The sequence below is a fragment of the Erpetoichthys calabaricus genome, chromosome 2 (genome assembly GCF_900747795.2).
Source record: "Erpetoichthys calabaricus chromosome 2, fErpCal1.3, whole genome shotgun sequence".
NCBI classification, from domain to species: Eukaryota; Metazoa; Chordata; class Cladistia; order Polypteriformes; family Polypteridae; genus Erpetoichthys; species Erpetoichthys calabaricus.
In genome coordinates, this window is record NC_041395.2 from 246,158,018 (window position 1) to 246,177,163 (window position 19,146).

Sequence of the window (19,146 nt, forward strand, 5' to 3'; positions counted from 1 at the left end):
TTTATTTCACAGAATTGTGGCATAAATTCAAAGTAGTTAGCTGTGCCACATAGCTCCAGGGACATGGATTTGATTCCTTGCTGGTCACTTACCACAGTTTGTTTGTTTGTTTGTTTGTTTTTTTATCCCTGGGGACTGGGTATGGTGGTTTCCTTCCACAATACAAAGGCACACTAGATAGCTAAACTGGTGACCCTAAATTCAGCTAATATGAGTGGGTTGACTGCAACTGAGCCCAGGAATCAGAGTTAACTTCTGTCATGTATCTGATGTTGCCCAAGTAAAATATACATCCCTGTGATCCTTTAATGGAAAAAGGCAATCAGAAAAAATCCGATGAATGGATATTTCAATGTAATATAACAAACAATGTACATACAATGTTCAACTCGCATTTTGTTTCTTCTGTTTCTTATCTCCAGGCTGAGAGACTTAAATCAGACCTTCTTCAGAGAAAAATGGAGAGTGACATTCCACTTGAATATCTTTTTACCACTTTTACTGGAGAACATTTACCAAGAAATGCATCTTACTGACAACATGATATTTTGTTTGAAAATATGTTAAGAAAATAATGTGTGAATTTTTCAACTGCCTTTATCATTCTTGTTACTAAAAACTACTTATTGCATATGGAATAAGAAAAATTCATATTTTATTAATGTCAGTTTATTTAAAAAATTATGTTACTGCTTTATTTAGCTTGTGGATTATTGTGAGGATTGTATAAAAATGACTAAAAAATAAAGCATTAGCAGACATGGTTTCACTGAAATATATTTGTAAATAATTGAATGAAATAATGGCTAAAGCTCATATGACATGGTTTAGTGCAAAATAAAATAATACCTGGGTGTCTTTTTATATGAGTAAAAACATTTCATATGGTATTTGGCAGTTACACAGGAACAAAGCAAGCTGAGCTGTACTTTATATAATTATACTTACTATATGCACTAGAAGTAAGCCCAAAGAACCTATATCATTATTCTCAAAATAAATATTTTTTATAATGTATTTGGTGTGAAATATTTTGGAAAAAAAAATGTACAAAGATAGTAACTGTTCCACTAGTTTTTACAAAATTATATGTTATTCTATTCTTCTGAAGCATATTTACGCCTTCACAGTTAAACAGCAATGTAATACCATTCCATTAAAGAATGAACACATAGTATTTTCTATATCCTAAAAATATAAAGCATCGATAGATGTTCAGCAGTTGTGATGCAGGTCTAGAGAGATGGTATCATTTCTGGATTTTTTTTTTTTATTCTATTCAGAGAAAACAAAGATAGCCGTTTGTGATCCATAACAAATAAAGGGCTAGAAGAATATAAACAGGAAACACAATTAAATAAAGCACACTTTGACATACAGGCCACATTACTACTAATCAGAATTTTTCCTCTTTTTTTGTGTAACTTATATATATGATCTGGTAGAACAGTCCAAAATGTTCCACCTCCATTATATCTACAGTGCTTCTCCTTCTAATTAAACTGTGGACACAACTTCTGACAGTGAACCTTCACATCCATTTCAGCAACTGATTTTTACCTAACAAGACTGTTTAATGGCCAGTTTTTACTTCTTTGTGTGGGGATCATGTGATCACTAGTTTTCATTTACAGGACCAGATCAGCCTGCTCGTTGAGTAGTACATCAGAGCATCATCACAGGTGTACCCCTGTTTTACATATGAATAAGAGGTTTAGACATTCCCCCTTCTTTGACTCAAGCAAACTAGTGCGGTTCCTTTTGTGTTTATAGTTCTAAATGCATACAGTCTATATATTCTGGAGGAGTTCCTTCCTAACCAGTGCTGTATTCCTGCCTTCTTGCCAAAAGGAACTTCTCAGCCAACTACGCAAGATTTGGCAACAGTTTACTGTTCATATGCAGTAACTAAATGTCCAAGTGACCTTTTGATTGACATTAGCTTTTAAAGCCATGAGCTCTTTGAGTTTCTACTTAAATAGTGGAAAGACAAGAAAATGGAAATGATGCCTAACAAAAAGTTGCACATTAAATATTTTTGCACCTTTAAGGCATTTTATATGATTAACGTAAAGTATGTTGCTTACATATACTGTATATTAGACATGGCATGATCTTTTAATATTAAATAATGATTTGTCTATTTAACTGTATTAAATTACATAAATGAAAAATTATTTATTAGTTTAGGCCCAATTTTTAGCCATTTGACTGATTTGTTGTATTTCTTTATATCACTGAGAGATAGAGAATGCAAAAGCAGCCCAATAAAATATGCTTAACTCTATAGATTGTTTCCTAATATAATATAAAATCTGTTAAGCCAGTGCCAGTATTTTATAAAATCGTTCGTATTTATCAAGTGTGCTTAAAAAGCCTAAGTTTAACAATCCATCTGTATTCATTAATTAATAATATTGGAGCACTAACAGTAGAGAATGATGTTAATGTATGAAAAACAAAACCTAAGGATACCTGCCTAACTTATATGTAGTTCTCATTAATAAACTTCAATGAAGTGCTCTTCACTTTGGGGTCCATTCTTTGTTCTGGTCTCCTCCTGTCTGCCAGCAAACACTAAAGGCTTGTAACTGCTTCATTAAATACCAACTTGCTCAGCCTTCCAGTTCTTCATCTTATTTTTTTAACTTTTACAGAAAATTTGAAAATTCTTGCTTTACAGCATTAAATCCAATAACTTCATCTTCTTTTCTGTAGCTATGCAAGATATTGTTTTAGCTTGGTTGCTGTTATTCTAAAATGCAATGTGTATCATTTTGCACAGTATGAATATTTTGTAATGAAATGAAGTAACAGTTGGTTGACCTTCATCTAGTATTTTAAAATACAGGCTGATTTTTAAAACATGGACAATAAATAGCATGTAGGGGTCCAGGAATGGTAAGCTTGATTAAGGTGATATGACTTTTTAGAATGCAATATACAGTAATAGGTAACTGTATGATTTATCTGCATTCTTAACACTTGTTTTTTGTAGTAAGAAAAATTAACCTGCTTGATAAAAATGACCTGTTACATGTATTACTAACTACTGCAGTTTCAAATGGTTGGCATAATTTATTTCTTTTTGCTTTACAAAATGCTGCATATTTCTGTACAGCCTTAATATGTGGTAACACAACTGTTTTATACATTTTCTAATCACACAACATTGTGAAAAATATTACAGTTTCAAAGATGTTATCTTGTTAGTGAAACACAAAGTCTATGTCAATAGCTGTTTTTCAATTATGACTTTCTTTGACATTTTGCTAATTTAATGTTTTAGAAAAAATAAAGCTTTAATGATCTATTTTGTTGAAAAGTAAGTCCTTGTTATTAACACCTCTAAACCTATAAATTTATGTAAAATGTAAAAATGAAAAAACTACAAGTCTTTTGTCAAATGCACAATTTATGAAAAGATGTGGTTAATTTAAGTAAGAAAATGTTTAAAAATAATTTTACTCTTATAATGTTTATAATGTAAATATAAGCCAAACACTAATATGCATGTAGTGCTGAGGATTGTGGGATATCTTCAAAAACATATATTTATTGTAATATCTGAAAGATTAGAAGGTTGTCAAATTGCCTTTCTCATTCATTTTATCCTTACTTTCCAATGTGTGAACCTCTAGTGCTTTAAACAGTGAGGTAACTGACCTGAACAGTAGCTACTACAATCTCTGAGACACTTGAGAGATGCCAGGGCTTACCACTGTAACAAAACAGCTGGAGTATAGCAGGGTTTTGCCACTTTAGGTTAAGGACAGAATTTTAATATAATTGCTCACAATTGTGCAATAGAGTATTTATTCCTTCCTCACAATTTCATAAGTAAGTATTTGTTACATCTCCTAAACTTACACAATTGTGCATGGTCTCCAAAGTGAAAAGCACTGGTAATTACTGCTGTATGAAATTGCATATTATGTAAACGCTGTTGCCAGAACCATATTTTTTCTGCTAAAATTGTGATACTATATAATCTGTAATGCTCAAAAATCAAAATATTTACAGTAAAGATATTTTAATAACACTAGATGAGGTGACAATCCATCACATACCACATTCATTGCATTTTTTGACAGCCACTCATGCCAGGCCGAAGTAACGTTAACCAGTTGAACTGATATGCACTTTTTTGAGATGTGGGAGAAAACTGACAAGGACATAAGCAGAAATGTGTATTTGTCTTTCTTTATTCTTAATATTTCAGCGTGATTTGAAAAAAATACTCTTGTTCCTTTTTTAAAGTAATATTCTTTGAAAATGACAAACTTTTACCAATTCATGAATATGGGGATATATTAGATAAATCCATGGATGAATGAATGTACATTACATGGATGAACAGATTGAACTTAGACAGTTCTCACTTAAAATTCAATTATTAAAAAAATAATGTCCCAACAGAACTCCATTACTGGACATGCTGAACATTATAACAATAATTAAAGAAGGGGGAACAATTACAAATTTAGCTGAAATAATGTCATACTGGACACCACAACATACAATAAATAGCCTGGCCTGAGTGTGTAATACAGTATGTGAGCATGTGCCCCATTCTGATCTCCGACCACCAAAGCTGTTTCCTGGTTTACACATTTGTCTTCACAACATCAATGGATAGATTAGAAGTGAATTCACATTTTCATAGGGCTAGTAAGAGATGTTATGGACTGGGATGAGTGTATGTATTTGTGTGCGCCTTGGTTCCTAGCGTATATCGTTGGAATCAGAAAATTGATGAATGTACCAAAAACTTTTTTTGGTATACAAAACTGTCCATTTTAATTAAATGTTACTATAAGGACAGTTTTGACATGTTAATAATCCTGGTGTAAGTGCGTACATACAAAATGGCATCCTGTCTAGACATAAATCCTGGCTTACATCCAAGACATGAGAATTGATGATAAAATATTAAATATTTTTTGTAGAATGGCAGCACTGTGAGAAGACTTTTAAAAGTGTAAAAATTAATTGAAGAAAATTAGTAATATTATAAAGGCCAGACATTTTAATAAAATAACAAGCCATACCCCATAGGAATCCCATTTCACTATAATTAAGTACTTGCTTATTTTCACTTGCATTGGTATATCCTGCGAGATGTTATGCATTGTTGCTTAATGCACTTATTTCCATCAGAGAAAATGAATTAAACACAAAACATGCCTGCTAATATGTTGCTTTATATAAAAGAAAGGTTTACTTAAAACTGTTTCCTAAATATTTGCAAATAATTCGAATAAAATTATGCTAGTTTAAACAATTGAGCTTAAAATTTATGTTTTACTAATGCAATACATAAGCATGAAAAACGTATTATGTTGAAAAATGAAAAAGTTCGTTTAATAAATCAATACAATGAAAAAATTCCAAAAAAAATTAAAGATCAAAAGCTTCCCCAGTCCTAACAGGTGTGCGTGTTTGCTGTACGTTAACTTTCCACTCCATACATTGTCTGTACACAGACATATACTTGTCTGCCTGTGTACAGAATGTCAGATTTTCCCGTATATGCTTCACGCTTCTAAAATCTCTTCTCAACGCTTAAATGGCAAACCGGTTTGACACGGCGAGCGGAGCGTTTAGGCTCCATCGAATCCACACTCCCAGTCCTTTCTTGTTCCACTCGGGTCAGTGATGTTTAAGGATTCCTGTTGTCTTTCTTTGTGATGTCACAGCTGGCAGTAGTACTGTAAGTGCCTTGGTAGAGGTGATGGCGTCATTCCGTGCCCTGGTGTAGCCTCCCGTGTTAAGAAGAAGGGAGAAGGACTGGAGGCCGAGGCGAGCGTGGCTCTCGCAGCCGGCATCGAGCAGCGCAAACCCGGACTCCGCAGCCTGGCAAATATGGAGGCTTCGACGGGGGATCTGCAGGCCGGCTCCCGTATTCCGGTGATCATCGAGAGGATAGTGAAGGACACGATGGTGGTGACCCTTGACCACGGAGACCGCTGCTTCACCGGTATTTTGATTGAAAGCTGCAAAAAGTAAGAGTTGTGTGCATTTTGCTATTATTATTATTTAATGAGCTTTGCAGTTTAAGACACACTAAAACGTAATCGGGCCTATAAGCGTCCGAAGACGGGGAGGAGGAACCTAGCATGAAAAATGGACCTTCACTAGGCCTTTAAGAAAAAATACAGTCTGACTGAATATTTTTCGGGTAGTTTATATTTAGTCTCGGCGTAAACATTTTAAACTCTAGAGTATTTATTAATTAGAATGATTTGTGAAAAGGGAAGGACTGTACTAACAGTTTTAACAGTACTCCTGAGAATGAAAGTTTAAAGCATTTTTATCTAAAAAGTGATTTTTCAATTTTATTTTCGAGAGGGTTTTTATTTTATGTTATGTGCAAAAAAAGACCAACAGAATGAATCTTCGCTAATAAGATTGCGAGAGCAGCAGAAGGGCCCTGGCTGCTTTTGTTTTTTCGTGTTGGGGCTGGGTGGTAAACTTCAGCGATCTTACCTGAACATAAATCACAACTCCGCGCTTTTCCAATTTGGACCAAGCCGTGGACTTAACAACATTTTGGACGGTTCTGCCGCATGATCGTTTTGGATTCTTTCAGTGGAGGTTTAACATTAGCTTGGCCGTCTGTCCTTCTGCCTGTTTTCATTTTCAAGGCAGGTTGAGATTTTAGTTACATGCATGTTAACCTTTTGCACTCCCCACTCACGCCTTCTTTACTTAGATATTCAAGACATTTTACACTTAAAAAACTGGTGTAAGTAAAGTGACAGAGCCAATGTGTCCAAAATGTTGGTAGCAAAAACAAATGAAACCTTTTGAGATTCACACACATGCATACACTTACTAAAATGGGAAGCCTTTTCTGGGATTTGTTTAACATACCTAAATCTTGGGCATGCATCATCCTGGCCACTTAAGATGTAACACATTTGCCAATAATTTGGGCAATGCATATGATCAAATGGGAATTCAAGCTTGAAAAGCACCTGAGTGCCACACGGAAAGCACCTTTCTTCTGTTCACAACAAAAGGGTTGGGCAGCCTTCCATAAAAACACTGTCAATCGTTCATTTGTCTAAGTGCCATGTTAAGTCATGAAAACTAAGGGACAGATAACATTTACATTGCATGCAGACTAGCTGCTTGACCTAGCTGTTTTTTTAACTTGTTAGTTAAACATATTCAGAAAAGGATTTTTTATTTCTTTTTGCAGTTTGCCTGCAGCTGGACTCCACCGCACTCTAGGCAGATTTTACTTAAGTGACACTGGTGGCTTTTAATCCTACAATTATTTATAGAGGGATCAGTTTCCATATCTATATGTAGGGAGTATATTATGGTCAGTGTTTAAACAGTAATATTTCTTTTCAAAGCCTTTAGTTTGAACCTACTTTGGCGCATGGCTGCCTTTTTTCGGATACATTTGCTATTCCCATGTATCGAGCATTAACAGACAGAATCTGTCATTTTAAAGGAAACTTTCTTATATAAAAGCATTTGTTCCAAGGCCAAAAAGCAACAGTTTGTTTAAATTGCTAGCTTTAAAAATTCCAAAACAATGTCATTTGTTTCGCTCATTGACTGAATGCCTCCTAATCTCTTCTTAAATTTTCAACTTTATAATAAATTAATATATGCTTTATATAAACGTGCCAGGGTTTTGTCAAAATTTATTGTCAGGCAACAAATGCTTATTCATTTTTTCATAGAACAGCACCAGTTGTTTTCTCTATTGTGTTTGAATTTTTTTAACTTCCTTCTTTTTTTATTATTAACATGTTTTAAATATTAGCTGATATGCTACTCTTTAGAATGCTCCTTTTTTTTTTCTCTCGTTTTAGATTTGCCTTTGCCCCCCACCACATGCTTATGACCTCTTATGCCAGTCAAGAGCCGGGATCCATTTTTGTGCTTGCAATGTAGACAGAGAATCATGGGACTTGCTCTTGTGTATGGCCTGTATATCCAAAATCCTTTGTTTAGCAGCTGCCAAGAAAACCTCCGACTTCCCTTGTGCTAAACTTAGAGTTCATTTTTGCAACAGAAGAATGCATTTTTCCAATTATCAGCCTTCGTAATTTTAAAGTCTGTCCTGCCTTTCTCTGTGCTGAAGTAGTGCTGATGCTAACAGTTTTAGATTTTCAAGCACAGAGCAGAATCTTTGTGCAGGCAGACATTTTTTTCCCCAACCCCCACCCTTTTAGTATGTCTGAAAGCATCTGGCTAATGAGTGGCTTTTACTTTAGTGTTTTGTGTCTTTCTGTCTTTATTTCTTTCATTATTTTGTTTTAAGGTGTACTGTTTATTTGCATTTCCAAAAATAACTGCACCACAGTAACTGATACAGTGAGGAATCTGTCATGCTTAGTACTATGCAAGGTTTATTTTGTGATGTGTTTAATTTGAATCCATGCTTTGTGCCATGGTTTATGTAACCTTCAAAAAGGAGTTTGTTACTTGAGAATTTAATATGTTTGCAGGTGCTTCAGCATTTGATTTTTGATATTTATTTTGTTTTTGATTGTGGGTTGTCACCTACCCATTGCATCAAAGTACAAATGCCCCCATCTAAATCTTAATTTTGGCATCGGTTAAAATGCAGTGTTTCCCTTGCCTTTGTGGTTTCAATCCCCTAACATTCTAACATTTGTTAATTTGATAATTGAAAAAAATGAAGGCTAGCTCACTGAAATGGTGAGTTTTATATTCTACAATATGTAATGTTTTCAAAGTTAGTGCAACTGTTAATTTTACAAAGAAACTAATGTATATAGTCAGTCTGGATGCCTGCTTATCAGAAAGGTCTACTACTGATAATATGATGTAAATAGTTTTTATTTATTTATTTTTTTATTTTGCACCTCATGTATTATACTGCTTCTTAATCTCCTATGCCCTTACAAACAGTTCACCATTATTGTGCAGCAAGGAACAAAGCATGTCAGTTACAATATGAAAGTATGTAATATGGAAATGGATGTGAAAAGGAAGATCTGGTGCTGAATTCATGATAGTATTTTAATTTTAGGACAAATAGTGTTAGTCATATGTGGGTATTGCATGTAGCTTGCTGCAAATTTGGTTAAAACCTAAGACCACATCGACATTTGTTACAATATGTAAAACACAACCACATAGGATTGTTTTATGAATGCCTACTGAAGTTAACCCACCGTTCATCCATCCATCCATCATTATAACTCGCTTACCCCAGGGCAGGGTCACAAGGCCACGGAAGCCTATCCCAGCAGTTATTGGGCACAGGGCAGGAACATCACCTGGGCAGGGCACAAGTCCATTGCAGGTTGAACAGACACATATAATATACTCACGCACAGACTCACTAGCAGTGCTCATTCACCTAACCTGAATGTCTTTGGACAGTGGAAGTAGGCCAAAGCACCCAGAGGAAAACCAAGCAAAGGTTGAGAACATGCAGACTCCATGTAGAGGGCACATTGGACTTGAACCCCAGTCTCCTTATTGTGAGGTAGCAATGCTACCACTTCGCTACCGCCCTGCCCTGGTTATGATGGTTGGGCCTATACTATGTGCTGGGGCACAATAATTATATCTCCAGAGTCTTGAGTTTCAAATCCCAGCTTGTCAAAAAATTATATATATACAGTACTGTGCAAAAGTTTTAGGCAGGTGTGAAAAAATGCCGTAAACAAAGAATGCTTTCAGAAATATAAATAATGATTGTTTATTGTTATCAATTTACAAAATGCAAAGTGAGCAAACAAAAGAAAAATCTAAATCAAATCAATATGTGGTGTTGCTACCTTTTGCCTTCAAAGCAGCATCAATTCTTATAGGTACACTTGTACAAAGTCAGGGATTTTGTAGGATTATAGTCAGGTGTCTGATCAACCAATTATACCAAACAGGTGCTAATGATCATCAATGTCACACGTAGGCTGAAACACAGTCATTAACTGAAACAGAAACCGCTGTGTAGGAGGCTTAAAACTGGGTGAGGAACAGCCAAACTCTGCTACCAAGGTGAGGTTGTGGAAGACAGTTTCATGTCATGGCAAGATTGAGCACAGCAACAAGACACAAGGTAGTTCTACTGCATCAGCAAGGTCTCTCCCAGACAAAGATTTCAAAGCAGACTGGGGTTTCAAGATGTGCCGTTCAAGCTCTTTTGAAGAAGCACAAAGAAACGGGCAACGCTGAGGATCGTAGACGTAGTGGTCAGCCAAGGAAACTTAGTGCAGCAGATGAAAGACACATCAAGCTTATTACCCTTCGAAATCGGAAGATGTCCAGCAGTGCCATCAGCTCAGAACTGGCAGAAACCAGTGGGACCCAGGTATACCCATCTACTGTCCGGAGAAGTCTAGCCAGAAGTGGTCTTCATGGAAGAGTTGCAGCCAAGCGACTCAAGTATGTACGAAAACATAGGAACTGGAGTGCAGAAAAATGGCAGCAGGTGCTCTGGACTGATGAGTCAAAATTTGAAATATTTGGCTGTAGCAGAAGGCAGTTTGTTTGTCGAATGGCTGGAGAGCGGTACAGTAATGAGTGTCTGCAGGCAACAGTGAAGCATGGTGGAGGTTCCTTGAACGTTTGGGGCTGCATTTCTGCAAATGGAGTTGGAGGTTTGGTCAGGATTAATGGTGTTCTCAATGCTGAGAAATACAGGCAGATACATATCCATCATGCAATACCATCAGGGAGGCGTATGATTGGCCCCAAATTTATTCTGCAGCAGGACAACGACCCCAAACATACAGCCAAAGTCATTAAGAACTATCTTCAGCGTAAAGAAGAACATGAAGTCCTGGAAGTGAAGGTATGGCACCCACAGAGCCCTAATCTCAACATTGAGTGTGTCTGGAATCGCATGAAGAGACAGAAGGATGTGAGGAAGCGTACATCCACAGAAGATCTGTGGTTAGTTCTCCAAGATGTTTGGAACAACCTACCAGTCGAGTTCCTTCAAAAACTGTGGGCAAGTGTACCTAGAAGAATTGATGCTGTTTTGAAGGCAAAGGGTGGTCACACCAAATATTGATTTGATTTAGATTTCTCTTTTGTTCATTCACTGCATTTTGTTGATTGAAAGCATTCTTTGTTTACAGCATTTTTTCACACCTGCCTAAAACTTTTGCAAAGTACTGTGTGTGTGTATATATATATATATATATATATAATATAATAATATAATAATAATATATATAATATGTGCATGTATAATGTCATAATCTAAAAAACATTAGCATCCAGTATGTATGTTCCTTTTTGAGGAGGTGTTTATCCCGGTATTATCAGGTACAATGCTAGGGTGGGCAGGGTACTAGTCTATTATATTGCCAACTTCCACATATATCGACACTTTCACTCACACAGGGACAATTTAGAATCCTGCCAGAATAAATGAAACATAAATATGCAGTTGGTCGTTTACACATCTATATAGATTAAGCACAGTCTTGTTCATCCTCTGGCAGGTTTATTGCGGGTAGGAACTTTGAATGTTGGTAGTATGACTGGTAAGGGGAGAGAGTTAGCAGATATGATGGAGAGAAGGAAGGTTGATATATTGTGTGTGAAAGAGACTAAATGGAAGGGGAGTAAGGCCGGGTGGATCGGAGGTGGATTCAAATTGTTCTATCATGGTGTGGATGGGAGGAGAAATGGGGTAGGAGTTATTCTGAAGGAACAGTATGTCAAGAGTGTTTTGGAGGTGAAAAGCGTGTCAGGCAGAGTAATGATTATGAAGCTGGAAATTGGAGGTGTGATGATGAATGTTGTTAGTGCATATGTACCGCAAGTTGGGTGTACAATTTGTGAGAGAGAAGAATTTTGGAGTGAGTTGGATGAAGTGATGAACAGGGACAGAAAGTGGTGATTGGAGCGGATTTCAATGGGCATATTGGTGAAGGGAACAGTGGAAACAAGAAGGTGATGGGTAGGTATGGTGTCAAGGAGAGGAATGAAGAAGGTCAGAGGATAGTGGATTTTGCCTAAAGGATGGACATGGCTGTGGTGAATACATATTTTAAGAAGAGCAAGGAACATAGGGTTACGTACAAGAGTGGAGGAAGATGCACACAGGTAGATTACATCCTATGCAGAAGAGTTGATCTGAAGGAGATTGAAGACTGCAAAGTGGTGACAGGGGAAAGTGTAGTTAAACAGCATAGGATGGTGGTCTGTAGGATGACATTGGAGATCAAGAAAAAGAAGAGAGTGAGGGCAGAGCCAAGGATCAAATGGCTCAAGTTGAAAAAGGAAGACTGCAAGGTTGAGTTTAGGGAGGAGGTGAGACAGGAACTGGGTGACAGTGAAGAGTTACCAGACAACTGGGAAACTACAGCAGATGTAGAAAGGGTGACAGCAAGAAGGGTGCTTGGCATGACATCTGGAAGGAGAAAAAGAAAACCTGGTGGTGGAATGAGGAAATACAGGAGAGTATACAGAGGAAGATGATGGCAAAGAAGAAGTGGGATAGTCAGAGAGATGCAGAAAGTAGACAAGAGTACAAGGAGATAAGGCGCAAGGTGAAGAGAGAGGTGGCGAAGGCTAAGAAAAGGCGTATGATGAGTTGTATGAGAGGTTGGATACTAAGGAGGGACAAAAGGACCTGAACCGACTGGCTAGACAGAGGGACCGAGCTGGGAATGATGTGCAGCAGGTTAGGGTGATAAAGGATAAAGATGGAAATGTACTCACAAGCGAGGAGAGTGTGTTGAGCAAATGGAAAGAGTACTTTGAGAGGCTTATGAATGAAGAGTACGAGAGAGAGAAGAGGTTGGAAAATGTGGAGATAGTAAATCAGGAAGTGCAACAGATTAGCAAGGAGGAAGTAAGGACAGCTACAAAGAGGATGAAAAATGGAAAGGCCGTTGGTCCAAATGATACCTGTGGAAGCATGGAGGTGTTTAGGAGAGATGGCAGTGGAGTTTTTAACCAGATTGTTTAATGGAATCTTGGAAAGTGAGAGGATGCCTGAGGAGTGGAGAAGGAGTGCACTGGTGCCAATATTTAAGAATAAGGGGGATGTGCAGGACTGCAGTAACTACAGGGGAATAAAATTGATGAGCCACAGCATAAAGTCATGGGAAAGAGTAGTGGAAGCTAGGTTAAGAAGTGAGGTGATGATTAGTGAGCAGCAGTATGGTTTCATGCCAAGAAAGAGCACCACAGATGTAATGTTTGCTCTTGAGGATGTTGATAGAGAAGTTCAGAGAAGGCCAGAAGGAGTTGCATTGCGTCTTTGTAGACCTGGAGAAAGCATATGACCGGGTGCCTCGAGAGGAGCTGTGGTATTGTATGAGGAAGTCGGGAGTGGCAGAGAAGTACGTAAGAATTGTACAGGATATGTACGAGGGAAGTGTGACAGTGGTGAGGTCTGCGGTAGGAGTGACGGATGCATTCAACGTGGAGTTGGGATTACATCAAGGATCAGGTCTGAGCCCTTTCTTATTTGCAATGATGATGGACAGGTTGACAGACAAGATTAGACAGGAGTCCCCGTGGACTGATGTTTGCTGATGACATTGTGATCTGTAGCGATAGTGGGGAACAGGTTGAGGAGACCCTGGAGAGGTGGAGATATGCTCTAGAGAGGAGAGGAATGAAGGTCAGTAGGAACAAGACAGAATACATGTGTGTAAATGAGAGGGAGGTCAGTAGAATGGTTAGGATGCAGGGAATAGAGTTGGCGAAGGTGGATGAGTTTAAATACTTGGGATCAATAGTACAGAGTAATGGGGATTGTGGAAGAGAGGTGAAAAAGAGAATGCAGGCAGGGTGGAATGGGTGGAGAAGTGTGTCAGGAGTAATTTAGTGACAGACGAGTATCAGCAAGAGTGAAAGAGAAGGTCTACAGGACAGTAGTGAGACCAGCTATGTTATATGGGTTGGAGACGGTGGCACTGACCAAAAAGCAGGAGACAGAACTGAAGGTTGCAGAGTTAAAGATGCTAAGATTTGCACTGGGTGTGATGAGGATGGATAGGATTAGAAATGAGTACATAAGAGGGTCAGCTCAAGTTGGACAGTTGGGAGACAAAGTCAGAGAGGCGAGATTGTGTTGGTTTGGACATGTGCAGAGGAGTGATGCTGGGTATATTGGTAGAAGGATGCTAAGGATAGAGCTGCCAGGGAAGAGGAAAAGAGGAAGGCTTAAGCAAAGGTTTATGGATGTGGAGAGAAAGGACATGCAGGTGATGGGTGTAACAGAAAAAGTTGTAGAGGACAGAAAGATATGGAAGAAGATGATCCGCTGTGGCAACCCCTAACAGGAGCAGCCGAAAGAAGAAGAAATGTATTGTGAATCCTCAAGCCTAATTAGGTTATACCATACAGTGGTGTGAAAAACTATTTGCCCCCTTCCTGATTTCTTATTCTTTTGCATGTTTGTCACACAAAATGTTTCTGATCATCAAACACATTTAACCATTAGTCAAATATAACACAAGTAAACACAAAATGCAGTTTTTAAATGATGGTTTTTATTATTTAGGGAGAAAAAAAATCCAAACCTACATGGCCCTGTGTGAAAAAGTAATTGCCCCCTTGTTAAAAAATAACCTAACTGTGGTGTATCACACCTGAGTTCAATTTCCGTAGCCACCCCCCAGGCCTGATTACTGCCACACCTGTTTCAATCAAGAAATCACTTAAATAGGAGCTGCCTGACACAGAGAAGTAGACCAAAAGCACCTCAAAAGCTAGACATCATGCCAAGATCCAAAGAAATTCAGGAACAAATGAGAACAGAAGTAATTGAGATCTATCAGTCTGGTAAAGGTCATAAAGCCATTTCTAAAGCTTTGGGACTCCAGCGAACCACAGTGAGAGCCATTATCCACAAATGGCAAAAACATGGAACAGTGGTGAACCTTCCCAGGAGTGGCCGGCCGACCAAAATTACCCCAAGAGCGCAGAGACGACTCATCCGAGAGGTCACAAAAGACCCCAGGACAACGTCTAAAGAACTGCAGGCCTCACTTGCCTCAATTAAGGTCAGTGTTCACGACTCCACCATAAGAAAGAGACTGGGCAAAAACAGCCTGCATGGCAGATTTCCAAGACGCAAACCACTGTTAAGCAAAAAGAACATTAGGGCTCGTCTCAATTTTGCTAAGAAACATCTCAATGATTGCCAAGACTTTTGGGAAAATACCTTGTGGACTGATGAGTCAAAAGTTGAACTTTTTGGAAGGCAAATGTCCCGTTACATCTGGCGTAAAAGGAACACAGGATTTCAGAAAAAGAACATCATACCAACAGTAAAATATGGTGGTGGTAGTGTGATAGTCTGGGGTTGTTTTGCTGCTTCAGGACCTGGAAGGCTTGCTGTGATAGATGGAACCATGAATTCTACTGTCTACCAAAAAATCCTGAAGGAGAATGTCCGGCCATCTGTTCGTCAACTCAAGCTGAAGCGATCTTGGGTGCTGCAACAGGACAATGACCCAAAACACACCAGCAAATCCACCTCTGAATGGCTGAAGAAAAACAAAATGAAGACTTTGGAGTGGCCTAGTCAAAGTCCTGACCTGAATCCAATTGAGATGCTATGGCATGACCTTAAAAAGGCGGTTCATGCTAGAAAACCCTCAAATAAAGCTGAATTACAACAATTTTGCAAAGATGAGTGGGCCAAAATTCCTCTAGAGCACTGTAAAAGACTCATTGCAAGTTATCGCAAACGCTTGATTGCAGTTATTGCTTCTAAGGGTGGCCCAACCAGTTATTAGGTTCAGGGAGCAATTACTTTTTCACACAGGTTAGGTTTGTATTTTTTTTTCTCCCTAAATAATAAAAACCACCATTTACAAACTGCATTTTGTGTTTAGATGGATAGATAGATAGATAGATAGATAGATACTTTATTAATCCCAATGAGAATTTACTTGTGTTATATTTGACTAATGGTTAAATGTGTTTGATGATCAGAAACATTTTGTGTGACAAACATTTAAAAGAATAAGAAATCAGGAAGGGGGCAAATAGTTTTTCACACCACTGTATATAGGAAGGGCTGCAAAAATGTCCCCAAAAATGTTTCAGGCAATAATATTTAACTCCCCACTCCTGCCTGTGATCATCTTTGGTTTCCTTGTGTTATTTTATTTGGTGCTACATGGTATTAAGTTTTTACAGTTTTTTTATTTATAGATTTTTTTTTTCTGTGGCATGATTTTTTGATAAACCTTTGTAAATATGTGAAGGATTGAGAGGGTTATTGATATGTTTGTGTTGTCAGCATTTTGAAGTGAAAGCATGAATTTGTTTACTTGCATGGTGTACAACCTGTCTGTGATGTGACTCTCTCATGAGCATATATTTTTTCTTTTACACATTTTCAAGTGTTGCATATTATGCCATATCTATGAAATTGTCAAAAGTGTTTGCTTAAATAATCCCATCAGTGTAATTTGTTTCTAATTTTTAATGACGTGAGTCTAGTCCAGTGTTTCTCAAACTGTGTGCCGCAGCACACTAGTGTGCCGTGGAAGATTTGCAGATGTGCCGCGGGAGTTTCTACAAATATTTGAAATTTATACAGGTTTTCAGAACGCTACACGTGCAGCGTTACACAGGTCTGCCTACTATTAAATTTTTATCCTACGTTGCGATGACGTCCCCACTTGCAACGACCAGTAATAGTAGCCCGCACTCTCCCCTTTTCTCTGTCCTGCTAAATCGGAACGCTACATTTTGACGGAAAGGGGTGTTAGCTATTCAGGTTATGGAATTTTCCACTATCCATATATTATTATAATGACTAAAATGTAGGCCGCCCTAGCAGACGCACAGCAGTTTTTGAATTGGTAACGATAATAATAAGCAATGTGTTTCATTTCAATTTTTTAGGTGTATGCTAATAATAACAAATTATCAATAAGCGTTATTCATTGTTATCCATGGAGAAATACGTTAGCAAGAATGAAACTGCGAAAGCGTTAAAAAAAAAAAAGCAAGGAACCAAACGAAGGTACAAAGAAGATTACATCGGATATGGTTTCATATCTTCGGGACCTGAAGATGCTCCATTGCCATTCTGTCTGATCTGCAATTCAGCTCTGTCGAATGAGGCGCTTGTTCCAAGCAAATTGAAGAGACACTTGGAAACAAAACATCCAGCTGTAAAAGCGCAACCGAAGGAATACTTCGAAAACATCAGGGCTCAACAAAATAAACAAGCTAAGAAACTTACGAACTACCTAAAGCTGCCAGAAAAGGGATTGATTGCAAGTTATAAGGTTGCTCAGTTATTAGCAAAACGCAAGAAAGCGCATACAGAGGCTGAATCAGTCATTGCACCAGCTTTAGCAATAGTTGTTGAAACTATCCTTGGACCCGATGCCGCCGAAAAAGTTAAGAAAGTTCCTTTGTCAAATGATACTATCTCGCGCAGAATTGAAGACTTATCGTCAGATTTACAAGATCAAATCTGCGAACACTTTGACGCGCCTGACGATGAAGTGTCTCTGTTGTGGTCTCTTCCAGTTGATGAATCCACTGACGTTAGCGGCAAAGCCCAGCTGCTAGCTTTTATTCGGTTCATAAAGGATGAAAAATGTGTCAACGAATTCTTATTTTGCAAAGACTTACAAACTACGACCAAAGGCGAAGATATTTTCAATGTGGTGAACGAAAACATTTTGCTCTTCAAACTACAGTGGAAAAACTGTGTCAGCGTTTGCACCGATGGCTGTGCTTCCATGCAGGGAAATAGAAAGGGATTCGTCACTCTTGTGCGTCAAGAAAATCCAAATGTATTAGTTGTTCACTGCATGATCCACAGAGAAGCTCTTGCCTTCAAATCTTTGCCGAAAGATTTGATGTCTGTTCTGGATCAAGTGATTACAGTTGTAAACTTCATCAAATCTCGACCGCTTGCATCCCGACTTTTCTCTCAGCTCTGTGAAGCAATGGATTCAGACTACAAATGCCTCCTGTATCACACCAACGTTCGTTGGCTCTCCAGGGGAAAAGTGTTAAAGCGTGTCGTCCAACTCAAGGCTGAGCTGATTTCATTCTTGGAGGCTGAAAAAAAAAGACTTTGGATTTTTTATTCATGACGAGATCTGGTGGGTTAAGGTGACATTTCTCTCTGATTTATTTGACAAATTAAATTCACTGAATTTAAGTCTTCAAGGACCATCGGAAAACATCATCACTGCATCCTCAAAACTGAAGTCATTTGGTGAAAAATTGTCGTTGTGGCAAAGTAAGATCTCGAAAGGAGTCTTCGACTGCTTTCCTACTTACAATGAATGTGCTTCAAATAAAGAAATCACCCCCGAAATTCTGTACACTTTGACACACCTGCAGTCAGCATTGCAGCATTACTTCCCAACAGTTGGAAGTAATGAATATGGATGGGTCAGCTATCCATTTGGAAACAATGAAGCTACAAATCTTACAACTGAAGAAGAAGAGCAGCTCATTGATTTAAAAAACGATGCAGTTCTTAAGTCAAGTTTTGCCGAGAAAAGCCTGGATGTGTTTTGGATTTCAATCAACAAGTTATATCCTGCAATCAGTTTAAAAGCAATCAAAATAATTCTTCCATTTGCATCTTCATGGTTTTGTGAGTTTGGATTTTCAGCACTGACTGAAATCAAGTCTAAGAAAAGAGAGAGACTTCGTACAATAGACGCTGAAATGCGAGTTTTGTTTGTCGACTTTGGAGCCTCGATTAGATTGCATTTGCTCTCAAAAACAGGCACATCCTTCACATTGAATGTAATACTTAAAAACAGGTAAAATAATTTTTCATTTTATTATAAAACAACTGTTGTTCTTCCTGGTGTGCCGCGAAATTTTTTTAGTTTTTTTACTGTGCCAACAGACAAAAAAGTTTGAGAAACACTGGTCTAGTCGGTCTCAGTGGATGTCATTTATGGTAGTTTTGTCTTTGGTTGTGTGTAGATGGAAAACGCAGTCTTGCCCATACAATATATGTTTTGTTTATTAGTGCTCATTTGCTTGAGAATAATGCAAAACAACAACACCTATATGGATCTGTGTGTGACTTGATGTATTCCAGTTTTTAGGAGGTGATTTGCTAATAAGAAAATCGTGATTTAGATAGATAGATAGATACTTTATTAATCCCAATGGGAAATTCACATTCTTCAGCAGCAGCACACTGACACAATAAATAATATTAAATTAAAG

The 19,146-nt window shown here is 37.9% G+C and overlaps 2 protein-coding genes across 3 annotated transcripts in view; both read left to right on the forward strand.

Annotated features, from left to right (window-relative positions):
• LOC114644541 (leucine-rich repeat-containing protein 27-like) overlaps positions 1–825 on the forward strand; it is a 56,126-nt gene extending 55,301 nt beyond the window's left edge. For both annotated transcript variants that reach the window (XM_051922991.1, XM_028792609.2), the window contains one exon: positions 423–825. In XM_051922991.1, coding sequence (XP_051778951.1) covers positions 423–536 — 114 coding nt within the window. In that variant the 3' untranslated portion in view covers positions 537–825. The remainder of the gene's footprint in view (positions 1–422) is intronic.
• Positions 826–5,386: 4,561 nt separating this feature from the next.
• Positions 5,387–19,146, forward strand: part of pwwp2b (PWWP domain containing 2B) — a 59,848-nt gene continuing 46,088 nt past the window's right edge. Inside the window, exon 1 of the mRNA XM_028795325.2 lies at positions 5,387–6,005. Coding sequence (XP_028651158.2) covers positions 5,866–6,005 — 140 coding nt within the window. The 5' untranslated portion in view covers positions 5,387–5,865. The remainder of the gene's footprint in view (positions 6,006–19,146) is intronic.